This window comes from Hippocampus bargibanti, linkage group LG18 (assembly GCF_051943395.1).
Source record: "Hippocampus bargibanti isolate YZ-2025 linkage group LG18, ASM5194339v1, whole genome shotgun sequence".
Taxonomy (NCBI): Eukaryota; Metazoa; Chordata; class Actinopteri; order Syngnathiformes; family Syngnathidae; genus Hippocampus; species Hippocampus bargibanti.
The window spans coordinates 3,966,040-3,987,502 of record NC_142751.1 but is presented as its reverse complement, the minus strand read 5'-3'; the positions used below and the strand labels follow the sequence as shown (position 1 = coordinate 3,987,502).

General features: G+C 44.5%; 3 protein-coding genes across 4 annotated transcripts; 1 reads left to right on the top strand and 2 right to left on the bottom strand.

The window, feature by feature from the left end:
* Positions 1-823: 823 nt before the first annotated feature.
* LOC148884284 (fructose-1,6-bisphosphatase 1-like) lies at positions 824-4,911 on the bottom strand. Its single transcript, XM_089020751.1, has 8 exons — positions 4,683-4,911; positions 3,791-3,953; positions 3,625-3,717; positions 3,405-3,545; positions 3,198-3,335; positions 2,147-2,266; positions 1,784-1,973; positions 824-990 (listed from the first exon to the last, which is right to left on the bottom strand). Exons 1-7 carry the CDS (start codon positions 4,850-4,852, stop codon positions 1,785-1,787), a joined length of 1,014 nt encoding a protein of 337 aa, XP_088876877.1. The 5' UTR covers positions 4,853-4,911; the 3' UTR covers positions 824-990; position 1,784.
* A 2,239-nt stretch (positions 4,912-7,150) lies between these two features.
* On the top strand, positions 7,151-17,290 carry trim23 (tripartite motif containing 23). Of its 2 annotated transcripts, none has more exons than XM_089020749.1 (11): positions 7,151-7,279; positions 7,744-7,906; positions 9,318-9,439; positions 10,726-11,004; positions 11,894-12,076; positions 12,147-12,362; positions 13,218-13,352; positions 13,426-13,555; positions 13,644-13,754; positions 15,954-16,078; positions 16,299-17,290. In XM_089020749.1, exons 1-11 carry the CDS (start codon positions 7,151-7,153, stop codon positions 16,476-16,478), a joined length of 1,773 nt encoding a protein of 590 aa, XP_088876875.1. In that variant the 3' UTR covers positions 16,479-17,290. The 2 variants fall into 2 exon arrangements, with proteins under 2 accessions (XP_088876875.1, XP_088876876.1); XM_089020750.1 differs by having other exon boundaries at positions 7,172-7,279; positions 10,723-11,004.
* Positions 16,792-21,326, bottom strand: ppwd1 (peptidylprolyl isomerase domain and WD repeat containing 1). Its single transcript, XM_089020747.1, has 11 exons — positions 21,175-21,326; positions 20,945-21,047; positions 20,747-20,850; positions 20,490-20,610; positions 19,965-20,412; positions 19,700-19,890; positions 19,436-19,625; positions 19,183-19,364; positions 19,029-19,110; positions 18,324-18,506; positions 16,792-18,139 (listed from the first exon to the last, which is right to left on the bottom strand). The coding sequence occupies exons 1-11, from the start codon at positions 21,299-21,301 to the stop codon at positions 17,996-17,998; spliced, it is 1,875 nt and encodes a 624-aa protein (XP_088876873.1). The 5' UTR covers positions 21,302-21,326; the 3' UTR covers positions 16,792-17,995.
* Between the last annotated feature and the right edge of the window lie 137 nt (positions 21,327-21,463).

The following is a 21,463-nucleotide window of genomic DNA, read 5'->3' as shown; positions in this document are numbered from 1 at the left end:
TACCGCAACATACATACTTGACTATTGAACATATTTCAGTTCCTCCACTCGTATGTGGGCCAACATAAAGTTTAACGTGAAGCTAGCGAGCTCAACCTGGAGAAAATTATGTTGCCTTTTTACTCGAAAAACAGCCTTTGACAGAACGTAAGGAAATGTAAAATTCTGAAAATGTATTGTATAAACCAATATAATAATAATAATAATAATAATACATTTAATTTCTAAGTGCCTTTCAAAATTCTGAAGGACACTTTATAGTCACAGGATTTTTTTGTGCGGGTGAGCAGTGGCACCCATTCGCGCCAGCGTTCACTCTACCCGGAAGTAACACAGCAGCGTCTGTACGTATTACATAGTATTTGGACATCTGCCCTCATTTCAACTTCATGTAACTCCAGACCCATATCATTTAGGAATTAACTCTTTTTTTTTTCAGATGAAAGAAGAGAGTCTAAGGTTTCTAATGTTAAGCGTTTATGTTGTCCTAAAACTCAATATTCATTGGGTCATGGAATTCGAGTGACAATGACAAAAACCCCGGCAATAGAGTGGACACTTTTTGCACATCGTCTGGCTGTCAATGAGTTAATATTTGATAGAAAGCAGTGATCCCACAGCTACATCAATGTGTGTAAATAAACTTGTTTCAAACCCTTATTGCGCTATACTGTTTTTAATTAGCATACTGTACCTGTCAACCTTGGCTAATGGCTCCCCTTAGAAATGATTCAAATTTCATTTAAATGTTGTCGTACGCCGTACATTATTTGTAATGATAAAAAAAAACAAAAACGCTAACACAAGCGGAAATGCAAACAGCTTAGAGTTATATCCCAAACTTTTATTTTTCTTTCTCTCTGAAGAAATGGGGACGAAGTCAATGTACGAGACGCACATGAGAAGATCCGTCCGTCCGTCATCTCTGGAGGTTTGTCGTTTTGCAGTTTCAGTGCAGTCAAGGGAATGAGGGGAAGAACCAGAACGGGCCTGTTTTGTGGCGTACGAAAACGTCAACATCATTGTGAGAAGGTGGTGAAAGTTCACCAAAATGAATGAAATCAATGAAAACTAAATGTCAAACTGAAAAAAAAAATGCTGCGAATGAAATAAAATAAACTCGTTCACTGCAATCTCCAAATTCATTCAGGAATTGAAAATATGACATAGAGCGCCATTTTGATTTTTCTTGCTGGGTTGCCGATAAAGCGCTGGCCATGGCCTCTGGCAATATTTTTTTTCTATTCCATAAGGGGTCAGCATTTCCATTTTTTTCAACGCTATGTGAATCAATATTTATTGTATTTTGTACATCTCCCCTCATTTCAAGTTCAGATAACTCCAGACCCATAACTTAGGAATTAACTTTTTTCTGATGAAAGAAGAGAGTCTAAGGTTTCTAATGCTGCTTGAATAATAATAATAATAATTAAAAAAAATCATTTACAAGCACCTTTCAAAACTCTCAAGGACACTATACAGTCATAGGATATTTTTTCTGCGGGTGAGCCCTAAAACTCAATATTCTATGGGTCCTGCAATTTGAGTGAAAATGACAAAAACCCTGGCACTGGAGCGGACACCTATTTGCACATTGTCTGGCAGTGAATGAGTTAATACTTTATTTTTCGTTGATTGAATTAATTTCTTATTTTGACAACGCAGATTAGTTTAAAGACTGCATCAACAGTTTTCTTATGTCACCGTCAACTCTGTATGAGTTAGCCTAGCGACTCCCAAGTTCTAAAACGAACGATCTCAAGATGGTCTGCGTCCACCTCACCTCATTTGTGATGCTTCTTATAGATGGCAATGTACTCCTGAACGTCGTTGGGCGAGCCCAGCACCACGGGGACCCTCTGGTGGATGTTAGTGGGCTGGATGTCCAGAACGTTGCCGGCCCCCGTGGTGGCCATGCCGCCCGCCTGCTCCATGATGAAGGCCATGGGGTTGCACTCGTACAGCAGCCGCAACTGAGGGACGGACCAGAGCACGGCGGGGTCGGTTACAACGGCATCACGCGAGGTTGGAACCGCTCCATAAATGTGATGCTAATTTCCATTAGCGTCTCAGTCTTATTTTATATTGTGCGTTAGCCATGAATCTAAAACTCTGGGCTCTGTTGGTACGCAATCAAAACGCTCACCTTCCCCTTTGGACTCTTGGTGTTGGCAGGATACAAAAAGATGCCGCCGTAGACCAGCGTGCGATGGACATCGGCCACCATGGAGCCGATGTAGCGGCTGCCGTACGGCGCAGAACCGTCCTGGAAACACAGTTAGCGGTGAGTAGTGTCACACCAACACCCCTTTTGGGCTCAAGAAACAAGTTGAGAAGGTGACGAGGTAATCGGCATGCTTTCATCCCTGGACAGCTCTGGGGCCATTGTGCTTTTTTTGCGCCTGTCATGGGCAGCATACTCCGATGCGTATGTGGAACTGCTGCGGCTTGGAATTGAAGCGGATTGACGTGGGACAGGAGATGTGAGACAATCTCTTTTGGTCAATGGATGCTACAGCTTGCTGTTTTGCTTTTAACATTTAGCTAGTAGCAGAAAGTGCACATTCCACCATGACGGCTCTGATCCACTGGTGAAAAAGACGCTTTGTTCCTCTCCTCTTTCATCTAGAACTGATTCATGCAATAAAGAGGGTGCAGAAAGGACAGCCGGCCACATTTTTCTGTTTCCTAACTGACATCAGAAACACGTTTTATAGCATCTAAAATACCCAAAACACGCAGGCTGATATTTTTAGTCAAATGCAAACATCAGACATCACGTCAGGCATCGTCATCAACTCGAAAACAAGACTTCCTGAATATTCAGCGTGAGTCTTAAAACATAAAATATAGCTATATGCCGTGGAATCTTTGTAAAATACGCTCAGTAGAAGTCATTTGAAGTGATTTTACAAATTATGGACACAACTTGTCCGGAGGCGTCGGTTGACCTTTAAGATTGAATGAGTGTCTGTCTTTTGTGTTGTCTCTCATAATTTGTTATTTAGTTGTTTTTTTTTTTAACTTCAAGATGGCGCCGCGACAGTGACTGTGTTTACAGCAGCGCCTGTATATGTTTTTCTGCTTCTTTTCTTTCCTCTTAATTTCATCACTTTGCTGCTGTGAAATGTCAATTTCTCCACCGCGAGACGAATAAATGTCAATCCAATCCATTGTTGACTTTTCAATCAATTTACCTCAGGGTACTTCTTCTTCTGAATGTATTCTGTCACGTCAGGGTAAAAATGCTGGGCATAGCCTTCATTCAAACTGTAGATTTTGCCTTTCTTCTTGATTTTTACGTCTCGGTCCACCAGGATGAACTCGCCGATGGCCTGAGGGAGAAATTATAAATAAAAATACAGAAAAAAAAATGAGTGTGTTTTGACATGTTTTGGGCTTACCGGGTCAAGCATGAAGCAGTTGACCCCTTGCCCGGTGGACAGGACCAACATGGTGGCGCTGCCGTACAGAGCGTAACCGGCAGCCACGAGGTTCCTCCCCGGTTGCAGGGCGTCCGCCTCGCTGGGCGCATCGTCTGTGCTCTGCGGAGGACATGGTATGACACCATTTTGATCACGGGGTGTTAGCAGGCTGAAAATAGTCATTTCCGTCCAGGCGCACCTTCTTGTAGATGGCAAAAATGGTACCAATAGAGACAAGACAGTCGATGTTGGAAGAACCGTCCAGCGGGTCAAAGCAGACGATGTATTTGCCCTGAAAGGGAACAACGCTACTTTGACGTCACATGATGACATGCCGCCTGCACGTAGCCTCGGCGACTTTTTACACTCTTATCTGCTTCCACAATGATGGCCTGCTCGTTTTCTTCTGACACCAAAACGCAGGAGGTGAAGGATGACTTGATCATGTTGATGACCATGTCGTTGGACAACACGTCCAATTTTTTCACCTGGTCGCCCGTCACATTGGTGCTGCCGGCGATGCCGTACCTGCCGAGACAGACGCCAAGAGGAGACCTTTGACTTGGTGTGTTGACACAGATAAAGAGTCGTCAATGCAAACCCCCAACCCCCGAAAAACAAAACAAAAAAACCTAATATAATCACCCCAGCTCCTCATCAGTATGTACCTTTGCCCGGGTTGAAGTACAAAGTGCACCTACAGGCCTGTGCAAAGGCCAATTATGAGCACTTTTAGAGAATTTCCCGAGAGGTATGTTTTTCTGAAAGTTACTCTTTGTAAAAAAAAGTGTCAATACTTTAGATCACATGTGTCAAAATCAAGGCCCGCGGGCCAAATCCGGCCCGCCACATCATTTTTTTTTGGCCCGCGAAAGCAAATCAAACTTGTTAAATTCCATAATGATTGCTAAAATCTGAGCCAAATGTTCATATTTTTGGATGTCAACCACAATAAAAGTCATTATTCTTGACTTCAGATTTGAAAACGAGTTATTCATTAATTTGCTGTGTGCTCTATGTGATATTTGAAGGGATTTAAACATTCTAATGGGTTCCCCAAATTAATAACGGCCCTCGAGAGGAAACCATAACTACAATGTGGCCCGCGGCAAAAAATGACTTTGACACCCCTGCTTTACATGAACATAAAATAACATTTTCAACACTCCAAACTCTCCATAGAAACACATATAATCTGTCCAAATAGCTTTCGATAACCCGTCAAGTGCGAGATAAAAGACAAAAATCACTTCTTACAGGTTGGCGATGCCGGCCTTCCTTACAGCGGTGGAAATGGCTTTGACAGCCGTGCAGATGGAGTTGAGCAGGTTGGTCAGCTCCCCGGTTCCGTGGGCCTTCCTGCCCTCTTCCAGCACGAACCTGGTGAGGGTCAGCACATTGGTGTCGAAGGCTCCCTTCTCGGACATGATTGCCGTCAGGTACGAGGACCGTGTGTCTCGAGGGAAGTGCGGCCACAGATTGATCGAAGTGGGCGATGACAGAGAGGGAGGTCGGAAAGGCCATTGGGGAGGTTTGGGAGGAGGTGTGAGAGGGTGCCAGCCAATCACAAGGAAACGCACATTTGAATGGTGGGCAAAGTCCAACAGATAATAAACACCTATGAGGTCTCTCTCTCATATTTCTCTGTTAGGTTAGAATATTACAAGCTAATATTAGCGTTAACAGTTACTGTTAATCTTTCAACAATTTTAAACTGAATTAAATATTTACTTTATTGTGCAACATTTTAACCTAACAATTGCCGTGCTCGTTGTGAGAGGGATGACCAAAAAGCTGGCAAGTTACTCACAGATAATTTATTCCTAACAATTTGATCTAATACAGAATTCCGGGTCTCAGCTCCCTGACAGTAAATATTTGTGTGCCCCAAATCAGCAAGAGAGACGAAAGACAAATACCAGCTCAGATTTAAAGGCGTACCACATGCATATTCAAATTTGGCCCACACAAAGAAATCAAGTTCCTATGTGGTCCTTTGGGATCTGGTTCCGCGTCTCTTTTCCCAAGGTATTTCCCGACCTCCAGGCGGGCTGGGTGGTAGATCAAAAGTTGCGTCCTGCCGAGTTAGTGTTTGGTCAGTTCCTTTCATCTGCGTTGTCCAGCATTTGGTTATGTTGTCATTTCACACTTCCTTTGTGTCTGCCAGCAGGCTCCCCTTAGATCTTCTGGCACCTGAAACATATGTCTTCAACCAAACACCACCTCTTTGTTCTGTTATCTAACGATTACAAGCAAAGCAATATTTATACTGATTAAACTTACTATTTTAATGTTTTATCTTGGGCAATGTTTAATATGGCTAAATAAATGTATCTATTTCCTTCATCTCCCTCACAATTGAGTTCAACACCTCTGGTATACAGTGTTTAATTGAGGATGTGTACAGGTTGCGGGGGTTACTAACATGCTTAAAGGACAACCGACGTCTCCAGACAAGTTGTGTCCATAATTTGTAAAATGGCTTCAAATGACTTCTACTGAGCGTATTTTAACAAGATTCCATCGCATATAGCTATATTTTATGTTTTAACACTCGTGTTGAATATTCAGGAAGTCTTGTTTTTGAGTTGGTGACGAGTCCATACGTGACATCACTAAAGGACCGCCCCCTGACCGTAAAAAAGACGCATTGTAGCAGTCCTTCCATCACGTCAATGTATTTTGCTGTACTGTGTGGTTTGAAAACCTTGTGTTGCACCCAAAAGCTGCCAGAAGAGGGCGTCCAAGCTCCATGGAAGGAATCAGCCTGTGGAAACGGGCCGATTCATTCCTCACAACAGCGGTGGCCATGTTTGGGTGCCTGTTTGCCTCAAAATGACACAGAATAAATTCTTTAATCGATTGCAAACATGTATGCTTTCCTCTTCAGAATTATTTGAATCATATTCATAACAGGATGTGTAACAAGAAAGCATATTCTTCGAATCTGAAGCCATTGTTTTCTCCAGCAATGCAAGACGTCTTGGCGTGACGTCACGAGCTGGGGGCGGGACTTTTTGAAAATGCCCAATTCGCAGCTCAATTTTTTGCAGATTTTGGACACTTTAAGTCATCTTTATTGGTGTTTTGCATTTGACTATAAATATCATACTGCGTATTTTGGGTATTTTAGATGCTATACGTTTTTCTGATGTCAGTTAAGGAACAAAAAAGTGACGTCGGTTGTCCTTTAAGCATTGACTTTGATGTAATTGTTGTAAAAATGTAACAAATAAGAACCGCTGACCTCAGTATTTGAGCGAACAAAATCCCATTGTCTTATTTGTGTTATTTTAGGTTTTTCCTGTCACGTGATACAATATGGACAGCTACGAAGGAATTTTGTAATTGAAGAAAAAGTAGCAATTCCACTGTGAAATGAAACTGTTATTTTGGGAGCTTGGGCTTCTTGGCATTTTGAAAATAGTTGTTTTGAAAGACTTGAACATTTTGAATTTGGAAACGGAATGATGGAGTTTTCTAGAATGCGGAAATGGTTGAGGGTTAAAACTACGGATATTTAAATGAAAATATTAATTTATCCCAGAACAGTATATTTTCAAAGCTTTCATATTAAACGTTTAGGTGATGGATACATCAATCGTGAAGATTTTTAATGACGTTGCAAATAAAGAAACCTTTTCGCCACGAAGATCCGTGGCAAACCCGGAAGTGTGGCAGGGCTGGATGCGTGTGTCCCGCCCATGCCCAGTTACGTTCTGCGCATGCTCAGTCTGCTCAGCGCAGACATCGCAATGGCTGCCTCTGCGGCAGGAATAAACAAGCAGGTCTCACTAACGACCACGGAGCCGTGCGTTCGCCACGGCCGGATGGCTCACGGAGGCGTCGTCAAGGTTGGGGAAATGTACAAACCGCAACTCAAACACGATCAAAGGTTTTGCTTGGGCCATTTTTTGCAAGGCCTTCTAGGGACGCTACATTGCCTTCGAGGGTACAGACGCGAGACTCAACGCCGGCCGCATCGACTAGAACTAGGACCTAGATCACTAGTTGAATAGCATCTTGCTGGAAATGTCATAGCTAAATATTCGTTCATTAAAATTGTAATATGCCACTCGTTAGTCTCATGTAGCATCTTGTGAATGACATCGAGTGTGTGTGTTTTAAGTATTTGTGCGTGTGTATAAGTGTGTGAGAGAACTCTTACTCTGTGTTTTTGTGTGCTCTGAGTAGTGTACATGCACACATTTCTTTCAAACGGAACAATTCCATATTGTCCCAAATCACTGTACATGTGTGACGTCATTAGTCACCCACTTGCAAGTATGGTCCTGATTTTGCGTGTGTTGACCCCCAGGTGCTGGAGTGCGGCGTGTGTGAGGACGTCTTCTCCCTCCAAGGCGACAAGGTGCCCCGCCTGCTGCTGTGCGGGCACACTGTGTGCCACGACTGCCTCACCCGGCTACCTCTGCACGGGCGGGCAGTCCGCTGCCCTTTCGACCGGCAGGTGACAGAGCTTGGTGAGTATTTTTTTCTTGAGGGGGGAGGAGTGCAGAACCACAGACTTTTGTGAAGTTGTAATCGTGAACGCTCAAAAGGTGTTTCGTAAGTTATCAACTTTACAGCGGCACTGTTTCTAATTAACTCATTCATTTGCTATCCATTTGCTATCTATTAGCACATGTAGCTATGTAGCTGGCTATTTATTAGCGATATGGCTATCTAGCTAATTAGGTAACTGTCTAGCTGGCTATCTATTTGCTATCTATTAGCTATATGGATATCTAGCTAGTTAGCTAACTGTCCAGTTGGCTATCTATTAGCTAGCAGGCTAGCTTTCTATCTATTTGTGTTACTTCTGAACGCTGGCGTGTGTGGCTGCTGCTTGTCACCTGCAGAAAAAATGATCCTGTGACTGTAAAGGGACCTCGAGAGTTTTGAAAGGTGCTTAGAAATGAAATGTATTATTATTTATTGCCAGACGACGTGCAAAAATGTGTCCACTTCAGTGCCAGGGTTTTTCTCACTGTCACTTGAATCCCAGGACCCACATAATATTGAATATTTAGGACTTACATAAACATTCAATGCAATGTAAGAAAACTCAGACTCTCTTCTTTCATCAGAAAAAAAGAAATGAGGGCCGATGTCCAAAATGCAATGCAATACATAATATTATTAATAATAATAATCATAATAATACATTTCATTTATAATCGCCTTTCAAAACTCTCAAGGACACTTTACAGTTACAGGATATTTTTTTCTGCGGGTGAGCAGCGGCAGCCACACGATATCTATTGGTTGATATACGTAGCGCTTTAACAACAGCTGATGCTGGAACAAAGCACTAATATTGAACAAGGGGAAATGCTGCCCCATTGTGTAAGGGAAAAACATTGCCAGAGGTCTGGCCAGCGCTTTATCTGCACCCAAGCAAGAAAAAAACAAAATTCTAACTAATTTGGGAATGGCGCTCTACGTATTTTCAATTCCCGATTAGTGAATGGCAGTGAAAGCGGAAAAAATCATTGGTGCCCACTCTTGAGGCTTTGCACACTGCAAGAATCCAAACTAAGGTGCGGAAAATCTTACTGGACCCTCCGCACCCTGCCCACCACCTTTTCCAGCTACTCCCCTCAGGCAGGCGCTACCGATCCATGCGCACCAAATCCAGCAGACATTTAAACAGCTTCTACCCCCAAGCCATTAACTCTTTGAACAGTAGCCCAAATGGAACTGTATATTGTCTCTTTGCAATTTTTTGATGATGATACTAGTGCAGCGTGTTCGACCAGAAACAAATTCCTTGTGTTTTCTACATACAATAAAGATGATTCTGATTCTGAATAAGTGAAAGTGCCCTAAAAATTGTCGAATAGCCAACTGCATCAGACGTCTTGGTGTAACTGGTCCATCCCTCCCGTGTAGGTGACTCTGGAGTGTGGGGTCTGAAGAAGAACTTTGCCCTGCTGGAACTTCTGGAGCGACTGCAAAACGGCGCCACCAACCCATCGGGAATGGCAGAGGACGCCCTTAGGGGAATGGGCGAGGTACGCCCAAACCTCGGATCGACGCGGCTTTCAAATACTGTGATACCTTGGCTTACGAACTTAATTGGTTCCCAGACAGTGTGTAAGGCGAAAAGTGTGTATCCCAAAATTTCATTTCCCATTGGAAACCATTAAAATGAGAATAATCAATTCCCAGGCCCCCATAAAACATAATTTTCTACTAAATAAGCCTTAAAACTACACAAAATATATCTTATTTTATGTATAATAAATGTGCTATGGTATTATAATTAAAGAAAGAAACTGTATACTGTATTGTATAATAAAGTCGTTTTATATACCTTTGTGATGGTCGTTGATGGCTTGATGGAATGGAGTGGCCGGTTTCATCAGCTTTAAACACTTGCGTACCCTTCTTCTTTCATCATCTTGAGGAATGAGCCCTTGTAGGTGCTTTTTCTGCGATAATTTTATCTAGTTCCTCATCAATTGTGTTCTGATTAGCTGGGTTGATAGCTTTTTGCATCACGTGTACAGATGGCTTGTGCGGGTTGTTTGTGGAGCCTCATTGATGGAATATTTTAACCTTGCAGTCTACACCCTGCCTTTGAACTATCAAAGTTTAAACTAGTCCAAATTTCACTGTTTTCTCTCCATTTTCTCACTGTCTCTCTGTCGTCTGCCTGTCTATAACGTTTAAACCACCTCCGCTCACTGCTGCGTTCTTGACCAATCACATGGCTTTAACCGAAGACTGGGGGCGGGGAATAGAGGTAAAAAATGTGTCGGCTGCCATTTTCTTGTTAGGAGAACGGGCTCCGTGTGTATCCCTAAAAATAGTTTGTATGCCAAGGTAAAATTGTCATAAATTTAACATTCGTAAACCGAAAAATTCGTCAGGCAAGGGGTTTGTAAACTGAGGTATCACTGTACATCAGGGGTGTCAAAGTCATTTTTTTCCGCGGGCCACATTGTAGTTATGATTTCCTCTCGAGGGCCGTTATGAATTTGGGGAACCCATTAGAATGTTTAAATCCCTTCAAATATTACATATAGAGCACACAGCAAATTAATGAATAACTCGTTTTCAAATCTGAAGTCAAGAATAATGACTTTTATTGTGGTTGACATCCAAAAATATGAAATTTTGGCTCAGATTTTAGCAATCATCATGGAATTTAACAAGTTTGATTAGCTTTCGCGGGCCGAAAAAAAATGATGTGGCGGGCCGGATTTGGCCCGCGGGCCTTGACTTTGACACCTGTGCTGTACATGTTTGATTGACATTTTCTTTGTCCCCGGCGTTGCGTCGTCCACTCCAGCAGTGCGTCATCCGCTGCGACGAGGACGAGAGCCACACGGCCACCGTGTACTGCACCGTGTGCGCCACCCACCTGTGCGCAGAGTGCTCGCAGCTCAGCCATTCTACCCGCACGCTGGCCAAACATCGGCGGGTGCCGCTGGCCGACAAGCCTCACGAGAAGACACTGTGCCCGCAGCATCAGGTGCACGCCATCGAGTTCGTCTGCCTGGAGGAGGCCTGCCAGCCTGGATCGCTCATGTGCTGCGTCTGCAAGGAATATGGCAAGCACCAGGGACACAAGGTTGGTCGCTGAAAAAAAACACACACAAAATGCTAGTTGAAACTTACTTCGTCAGACGATGAAAAGGTTTCTTCAGCCGTCATCTGTACTTCTTTGAAGGTGTTGGACGTTTTGCTTCTTATCCAAGATGCTTCTTCAGCGAACGAAAGTATGAATGAAAATTGTAAAGAAAATTGTAAAGAGCAATACATTGGGGAGACTAAACAAATTATCAAAAATAGACTATCAACATCACAGGAAAAATACTTGTGGGCCTCAATCGGCAGTACATATGCACCTAAAAGCTAGCAACCACTCATTTGACGACAAAGAGGTTAAAATCTTAGCGAAAGAAAATAGATGGTTTGAAAGGGGAGTAAAAGAAGCTATTTTGATAAAACAGCAAAATCCTGCACTGAACCGCCATTGTGGAGTGAAGTTCAATTTGGATCGTTCGTACAACCGACTGCTTAGGCAACATAGGCTTAGTTATGCTGATGAGGTGATACCAGCGCAAATGGGGCAATCAGGCCAGTCGTAGACCTCATACTCAGGCAAGACAATAGAAGTAATCCGTCAGGACAATAGAGGTAATCAGCGGAGCCGCAGGGAGTAGTCCTCTGCTCCCCCCAACCTGAGAGCAGGCACCAATCATAGCAGAGTCCGGCACCGCCACGTCTGGACAGTAGGGATATATATATAGGGCCGAAACTACCAGTTAGACTTTAGTTCGCTGAAGAAGCATCGAAACGTCCGACACCTTCAAAGAAGTACAGATGATGGCTGAAGAAACCTTTTCATTGATGGACCACTCCTGTACGACTGAGAGATTACACAGACGTATTACTTCGTCAGAAGTCTTCAATTTCCGGTTACTCACATTTGCGGTTGCGTTCTTGTCCTTGTTCAGCACGCCGTCCTGGAGACGGAGGCCAACCAAATTCGAGCCTCCATCTTGGACATGGCACACTGCATCCGCACGTTCACTGAAGAAGTGTCGGACTACTCCAGGAAGCTAGTCGGGATTGTGCAGCAGATCGAGGGCGGCGAGCAGATCGTGGAAGACGGCGTGGGCATGGCCCACACGGAACATGTGAGCGCGCCGAAACCGTTGGCGCGTTTCAAAGGGCTAAAATGCTAAATGGCCTCGATGTCTCGGCCAGGTGCCTGGCACGGCGGAGAGTGCTCGCTCCTGCGTACGCGCCTACTTCGCCGACCTCCACGAAACGCTGTGTCGTCAGGAAGAGATGGCGCTCAGCGTAGTGGACGCCCACGTCCGCGAGAGGCTCATTTGGCTCAGGCAGCAGCAGGAGGACATGACCATCCTGCTGTCCCAGGTGTCCACCGCCTGCCTGCACTGCGAGAAGACGCTTCAGCAGGTGGGCGCAAATGCTTTTCCACACTCGTTTTTTTGCCTTACCGACCGGATGAATCCTTTTAGGACACGGGTGTCAAAGTTAAGGTCTGGGGGCCAAATCGGGACCGCCACATCATTTTATTTGGCCCGCAAAAGCAAATCAAACGTGTGAAATTCCATGATCATCTATTGAGCTAGCTAGCAACAGAGCGACCAAACTAGCTAGCTCTCCTTCTATTCGGATAGCTGGCTACTCACTTACATCATAGGTGTCCAAGTCAAAGCCCGAGGGCCAAATCTGGCCCATCACATCATTTTATTCAGCCCGCGAAAGCAAATCAAACTTGTGAAATTCCATGATCATCTATTGAGCTAGCAAGCGAGCTAGCAACAGAGCGACCAAACCAGTTAGCTCTCTTTCTATTTAGATACCTGGCTACTCCCTTACATCATAGATGTCCAAGTCAAGGCCCGAGGGCCAAATCTGGCCCATCACATCATTTTATTCGGCCCGCGAAAGCAAATCAAACTTGTGAAATTCCATGATCATCTATTGAGCTAGCTAGCAAGCGAGCTAGCAACAGAGCGACCAAACTAGCTATCTCTCTTTCTATTCAGATAGCCGGCTAATCCTTTACATCACAGGTGTCCAAGTCAAGGCCTGGGGGCCAAATCTGGCCCACCATGTCATTTTATTCGGCCCGTGAAAGCAAATCAAACTTGGAAAATAACATGATGCTCGCTAAAGTCCGAACCAAAATTTAAAATGGTCCCATGTAAACCACAATAACAGTTATTATTTTTTACTTGAAATTTGAAAACTAGCCTTTGATTAATTTGTTGTGCACAAAAAATGACTTTAGCTCCCCTGTTCTAGGACGACTGCAGGGTTGTATTGGCCAAGCAGGAGATCAACTGTCTTCTGGAGACTCTTCAGAAGCAGCAGCATCAGTTCACAGAGTTGGCAGACCACATCCAGCTGGACGCCGGCATCCCGGTCACCTTCACCAAGGTACACTCTCGAGTCCCCACAAAGTCAGCACCCCAAATCTTTGCGCCGAAAACTCCATCTGCTCCCCCTTCAGGACAACCGCGTTCACATCGGTCCCAAGATGGAGATCCGCGTGGTGACTCTGGGACTGGACGGCGCTGGTAAAACCACCATCCTCTTCAAGCTCAAGCAGGATGAGTTCATGCAGCCCATTCCCACCATCGGTACGCTCTCGGTCACTTCAAGTGGAAAATGACGTCGCTCCACGTATCGATCGCTAACGTATGACACCCGTTTATGTTCGTTTCCAAGGTTTCAACGTGGAGACGGTGGAATACAAGAACTTGAAATTCACCATCTGGGACGTGGGCGGAAAACATAAGCTGAGGCCATTGTGGAAACACTATTATCTCAACACTCAAGGTAGCATAGCTTCACAAATTGTACAATATTACAAATATCCCCAAATCCTTGGATGAAATTAACTCATTCGCTGCCATTCCCGAATGTATTTACGCAGGATTTTTTTCCATGCTTGGGTGCCGATAAAGCGCTGGTCATACCTCTGGCAATTGTTTTTTTTTCCGCAAGGGGCCAGCATTTCCCTTTTTTATGTTAGTGCTTTCTTTCAGCGTCAGCTGTTGTTAAAGCGCTATATAAACCAAAATTGCATTGTATTTTGCACAACTGCCCGCATTTCAAGCTCAGATAACTCCAGACCCATATAGTTTAGGAATTAACTCTTTTTTTCTGATGAAAGAAGAGAGTCTGAGGTTTCTTACATTGCATTGAAGGTTTATGTCGTCCTGAAACTCAATATTCTGTGGGACCTGGAATTCGAGTGACAATGATAAAAACCCTGGCACTGGAGTGAATACATTTTTGTGCATCATCTGGCAGTGAATGAGTTACGTCAACCAATCAATATTTGGAGCGGAAGAAGAAAGACGCTTAAAGGACAACCGACGTCTGCGGACAAGTTGTGTCCATAATTTGTAAAATGGCTTCAAATGACTTCTACTGAGCGTATTTTACAAAGATTCCACCGCATATACAGTAAAGTCTCGTTATATCGATATTCAAGGGAGTCCGAAAAAATATCGATATAACCGGGACTATCGATATATCCAACCCTGTTTGCATGTAATTTTCTCTGTGCGTGCATAGAAATAGTATCGATATAACCGGGACTATCGATATATCCGATATCGATATAACGAGACTTTACTGTAGCTATATTTTACGTTTTAAGACTCGCGCTGAATACTCAGGTAGTCTTGTTTTTGAGTTGGTGAAGAGTCCGTACGTGACGTCACTAAAGGACCGCCCCTGACCGTAAAAAAGACGCATTGTAGCGGTCCTTCCATCACGTCAATGTATTTTGCTGTACTTGTTTGGTCTGGGGACCTCGTGTTGCACCCAAAAGCCGCCAGAAGGCCAGAAGAGGGCGTCCAAGTGCCATATAAGGAATTTATCAGCCTGTGGAAACGGAGGTGGCCACAGGAGGTCGCCATTATGTGCCTCTTTTTATGGGTGAGAGATTTCCACCCAATATTGCCTCAAAATGGCACAAATAAATTTAATCGATTGTAAACATGTATGCTTTCCTCTTCAGAACTATTTGAATAACTGGATGTGTAACAAGAAAGCATATTCTCAGAATCTGAAGCCATTGTTTTGATTCACTAGCAATGCAAGACTTGGCGTGATGTAACGAACTGGGGGCGGGACTTTCTGAAAATGCCCAATTCGCAGCTTAATTTTTTGCAGATTTTGGACACTAAGTCATTTTTATTGGTGTTTTGCATTTGACTAAAAATATCATACTGCGTGTTTTGGCTATTTTAGATGCTAGAAAACGTTTTTCTGATGTCAGTTAAGAAACAAAAAAGCGGTTGTCCTTTATGACTCGCGCTGAATATTCCGGAAGTCTTGTTTTTGAGTTGGTGACGAGTCCGTACGTGACGTCACTGAAGGAACGCCCCTGACCGAAAAAAGGACACGTTGTAGCAGTCCTTCCATCACGTCCATATATATGCTGTACTTCTTTGGTCTGAAAACGTCATGTTGCACCAAAAAGAGCCAGAAGAGGGCGACCAAGCTCCATGTAAGGAATTTATCAGCCTGTGAAAACGAGCTGATTAATTCCTCACACGGAGCTTGGTCGCCATTTTATGCCTCTTTTTTGGTGATACATTTCCCCCCAATGTTGCCTCAAAATGGCACGGAATAAATTCTTTAATCGATTGCAAACATGAATGCTTTTCTCTTCAGAACTATTTGAATCATATTCAGAAGTGGATGTGTAACAAGAAAGCTTATTCTCCGAATTTGAAGCCATTGTTTTGATTCTCCAGCAATGCAAGACGTCTTGGCGCGACGTCACGAACTGGGGGCGCGACTTTCTGAAAATGTCCAATTCGCAGCTCAATTTTTTTGCAGATTTTGGACACTTTAAGTCATTTGTATTGGTGTTTTGCATTTGAATAAAAATATCATACTGCGTGTTTTGGGTATTTTAGATGCTATAAAACGTTTTTCTGATGTCAGTTAGGAAACAAAAAAGTGACGTTGGTTGTCCTTTAAATGTCACCGTTGTTTTCCCCCCCGTGTCGCACGCAGCGGTGGTGTTTGTTATCGACAGCTGCCATCGGGACAGGTTGATGGAGGCGCACAGTGAACTGGCCAAACTTCTGACCGAGAAGGAGCTGAGAGATGCCCTGCTCCTTATCTTTGCCAACAAACAGGTACTGGACAGCCGGACGGTCAAAAGGAGAATGTGGACAGAGTAGCCTTCGGATCAGAGTGACCTGACTCATGAGCCTTTCCAGATCTGCAGTTGACTTGAACAGATTAGTTCCATTTCCATTCATTTCAATGGGGAAGGATGATTTGAAGTGGTGATGGCGCAAATTTACTCCCGCATTGCTCTTTTGGGATAATTTCTTGATTACTTTTTTGAAACAGGACGTTGCTGGGGCCGTTTCCGTGGAGGAGATGACAGAGCTACTGAGCCTGCACAAGCTGTGCTGCGGCAGAAGCTGGCACATTCAGGGCTGCGACGCTCGCAGCGGGATGGGCCTTCACGAAGGCCTGGATTGGCTCTCCAGACAACTGGTGGCCGCCGGCGTCCTGGACGTGGCCTAGAAGATCGACACCCCCCCCGGCCTGCGAACAAAAACTTGACGGTACACGTTGAAAGAGCCTTGATGTGTGTAAGGGCGGGCACTGTCCTACTGAAAAAAAAGCTGCCACCTCCCCCAATGCACAAGAAGGCCCAACTTTATACACCAGGCCAGGATGGAAAGTAGGATATCGATCGATTGAGCAGAGCCATTAAATGCTCATTCATCCGCCATTTTAAATATTGTTATCCCAGTAATGTGATTGACACATACACACACAAAGATATGATTCCGAAAAGAAAATGTTTGGATATGACCAAGTTAACAATATTCAGTGTCATCGGAAGTGAATTTTATTTGGGTTTGCGATATCTGTTACAGAACAAAACGTTTACTGACAATATTTATTGTGTTGAATTCAAATGCTTTTCTTTTTCCTTTTGCACGTTAAAATGGAGCAAAGGCACTTGCTGTCTGCTGCCTCATTGTCGTCGGGCAGGCAAACCTCCGGTATTGACGTCGCGACTTTTGTGGACGCTCTGGTGGAAAATACTGGACAAGCTTAATCCGTCATGACATGTGAACCCGTGAACCCCCCCGCTCCTCCGTCGGCAAGTACACATGACCTTTGAGTTTATTTTTTCCAGTAATGTTAACTACTTGTGTAACCCAAAAAAACTTAACTACAGTAAATGTCAGTGTATGCATAGTTTATCCAAATGTAGAAGCACAAAATGCCTCAACACTTCTTGTTCCCATCTAACACCATGACAGATTTTTGGGATGTAAATTATTGGTATTGTGATGTTGTCAAATAAACTGACTGACCAGTTTTCTGCATGTGGATTTTTTTTAAAACTTAACTCGTTCACTGCCAGACGATGTGCAAAAACATGTCCACTACAGTGCCAGGGTTTTTGTCATTGTCACTCGAATTCCAAGACCCACAGAAGAATGAGTTTTAGGACGACATAGACATTCAACACAGCATTAGAAATCGTAGACTCTCGTCTTTCATCAGAAATAGAGTTAATTCCTAACGATGAGAAGGTTTCTTCAGCCGTCATCTGTACAAAAGTGAAGGTTTCGGACGTTTCCTGTTCCTCCTGTACGACTGAGAGCTTACACAGACGTAAGTTAATTCCTAAGTTACATGGGTCTGGAGTTATCTGAGCCTGAAATGGGGGCGGATGTACAAAATACAATATTTATATGATTGATATAGCGCTTTAACAAGAGCTGAAACAAAGCGCAAAAATGGACAAAAGGCAAATGCTGCCCCATTGTAGAAGGAAAAAACATGGCCAGTGCTTTATCGGCACCCAGACAAGGAACAAGAAAGCCCGAGCAAATTCGGGAACGGCGCTCTTCGTCGATTTCAAATGTGTTCAATTTCCAAACAAATTTTTGAATGGCAGTGAATGAGTTAAGGAATAAGAATTGATTGTGCAGATTAAAGTGAGTCACCACGTTTAAAGTTAAAAAAAAAAAAGTATTATTTAATATTAAAAACAGAAGGTACAGGAAGTGGACGTCTGCTCATTTAATGGTGATGTTGATGATGCTGATGTCTTCGTACGGTTTGTCCGTTTTGGGATGAACTTTGGCGTTGGAGATCCTCTGCACGGCCTCCATGCCTTTGGTGCACCTTCCGAACACCGTGTGCTTGTTGTCGAGCCAAGGCTGCAGAGCATATACAACTTCAGTCCATTTCACATTTTTTTCCGTATTCATCTGATTTTTAAAGCAAAACCTCTTTGGCTTTGACTAGTAATTACCGTATTTTCCCATGTATAAGGCGCCTTATAGTCCGGTGCGCCTTATACACCATTTAATACGGTAATTGTGGGACGCCGGCTGAACTCACCGTGGGAACGACCGTGATGAAGAACTGCGAGCCGTTGGAGGCGGGGCCCGCGTTGGCCATGCTGAGCGTGTAGGGCCGATCGTGTCTCAGGGTGGCGTGGAACTCATCCTCAAATTCGCTCCCCCAGATGCTCTCGCCGCCCATACCGGTGCCTGTGGGGTCTCCGGTCTGGATCATGAAACCCTGATGACACCAAACCGGTTTTGCTTCCATTTCAAAACTGCACATCATTCCACCTTTTGTGGGATTTTGAGATTGAAACGTAGAATCGAGATCATGTAATCTAGAAAATGGTCTACATGATATTTTTTTGCGACGACAGTTATGAGAGTCGTGTTTCTACGTGTTGTTCAAGTACATATTAGGTCCTGCCAGCCTCAAAAATGTATCCCAAATCTGAATTTTGTCCTCTATGATATTTCCATCTTTATTCTTCCCACATACTAAACTCTGTAATCTGATGTCCCTCTCTCTGCTTTGCATAGTTGAGTTAGCATTGACAGTAACCGCATTTTGGCTGACTCTAGTCTAAGTACCATGACTGTAGTCATATGATACAAAGTCGGCGGGGACTTAATTCCCATGCATACGAGGATTGGTGGGAGATAATTTACGGAGAGCGTAAAAAATCAGCAGTTCTAAAACATAGCCCTGGGGGACCCCAAGAGACCAAGCCGTCTCGGGCGATCCGCCCGAAGTACAAACCTTGATGACTCTGTGGAAGATGTGTCCGTTGTAGTAGCCGTTCCTGCTGTGAACACAGAAGTTCTCCACCGTTTTTGGACACCTATGAAAATAACACGAGGTGAGCATTCGTTGGGACATATAAGGCGCGTCGTTGGCAATGGCAGCCGCTTACTCTACGGGGAAGAGCTTGATGTGGATGTCACCCATGGTGGAGTGAATGATGGCGCTGTCCGACACTCTCTTGGGGCCTTCGGCCTGCGTGGCGGCCATCACCTCCTCCTTGGAGGGCTTCTCGTTGAAGATATCTCGGTCAGAGTCGGCGCTCTTGGTGTCCTCGGGTTCCCTCTTGGAGAACTTCAAGACAGAATATGTGAGTGAAAACCGTGTCACAAATGGTACGACTCGATAGTACGACAGTTTGTCACCATGTAGAATCGGTTCTTCTTGAAGGCGGTGCAGAATATGGTGGGGTCCGGCTCCACGTTCTGTAAAGCCGGATTGTCCGAGGCCTTCATCTCCACGGTGGGCGCCACTTGCATGGCCTTTGCCACCCCTTGAAAGAGGCTCAGTTGAACCACGCGGATGTTCTCCTGCTTTGCAAGTATGCGCACGCATCTGCGGGGGAAGGGGGGTTTAGAAACAAATCTGACATTTGCTTTTTTTCCTTCTTCTTTAGCGTTAACCATCACCTATTGGTTTCCACATTGATGACCTTGATGCCCAGCATGGTACCGTACAGGACGAAATGGCCCGTCTCGTCAAAGACGATGTTGGTGAGTCGGATGCCGTCCACTTTCTCCAACTCTCGCTCCACCGCCATCCGCCGGCCAAACTCCATGTCCGGCAGTTGTTGCCTCATCTGCTGCAGCTCTGTGAACATCTGGCGCAAGAATGGAACTAAACCAACGGGATTTGAAAACTAAAGAATGAATACAAACAGTAACCTTGACTTACCGTTAAGGATTCATCAAATACTCTCATCAGTTTCCCTGTGAGAAAGCGGAATATTCGGACTTTGCGGTCAGACGCCATGGTGGCCATTTTCTTGCCGTCGGGCGAGAACACCAGGCTGGTCGGGTACGTTTTGTGTTTAGCAAACTCATACAAATGTGTGTCCGTCTTGTATTGCCACTGGACGTGTTTGGGGAACTTGAATTCCGAGGGGAGGCCGGTCCAGTACTCCAGCATTCCCGCTTTGTCCGCCGAGACGACCACCCGAAATCTGGCATTTAGGCGGATTTGCGACAGCGGCGAGGAGTGCATCTTGTCAAAGACATGGAGAGGGTCGCCGCTTCCCCGACCGTCGTAGACAAAAATCTTGCCGGTGGATTTTTCTGAGCAGGCCACTGTGGAAATGGCATCTCCGGGATTGTGGATCCACTCGCTCTGCCCTGGGTAGAAGCTGCAATCAAACCAGACATCAGATGTTCTGTCCAATTTCAGAGCCAAACAATATTGCACCAGAGCAATTGCCCTTACCCCAGCTTGAGCATATTGATCATGTCAAAATTGACGACGTCAAAGACCTTCATGGCTTGGTCGTCGCCGACCGAACAGAAGAGAGAGCCGTCAGCGCTCACTGCGATACTCTCGATCACACCTGTGCAAAACAAAACAAAAAAAAATAAACACCTGCACAATTTGGAGCGAGCTCATTTTTTATACACTTATATTTGAAACACATTTCTATGCAAAGGTAAAGGAGGGAATTTCAAATAATAAAAATCGCAGCTTACCAAGATGACTCCGAAAGTGTTTGACAAATTCGATTCCCTCATCTTCCTTTTTCTTCCAGAACTTGACATGGCCATCCTGACTGGCGGTGATGACAAAATCTGTCCTGAGAAAAACAAACAAAAACAACAACATAGACATTGAGCAATGAACATCTACAGATGGACGCAGAGAAGATAGCTATACAAGGAGAAACTTACTTGGAGCAAACAATGTGTGTGATCACATCTCTGTGCATGTAGCTCCTTTCATACATGGCAGCTGAAGGTAGGTTATCGAGGTAGACGCGTTCATATTCCAGAACTGGGACAAGCAATGAAATAACGTCGAGCATTTTGTAAATATGTTATTTTCCCCCACACCACCCGAGCCATTCATTTCAGGTTATTGCACGATAATTCTGTCTCGGTGCGAAACAAATCGCACCCACCTTTTCTCTTCTTGGTCGTCGCGGCCTCGCTCGGCATGGGCCCGACCCATTCCTCGTTTTCTCCGTCTTCATCCTGAGTTTGATCAGCTTTTCGCTTCAGTTCCACATTGTTTTCACCTGCCGCCATTGTCGACGAGCTTCCGCCAGGTCCCGTTCGGAATTACGGTGCTTCCGTTCGGCGCTAAAATATCAGGAACTTTTTTTCTTTGAGCCTGTTTCACCAGGGGACGATTTTCAAGCAGCACGTGGGTCAAACCAATTCATTACCTTTCGGGGTTTCTTGAGAATT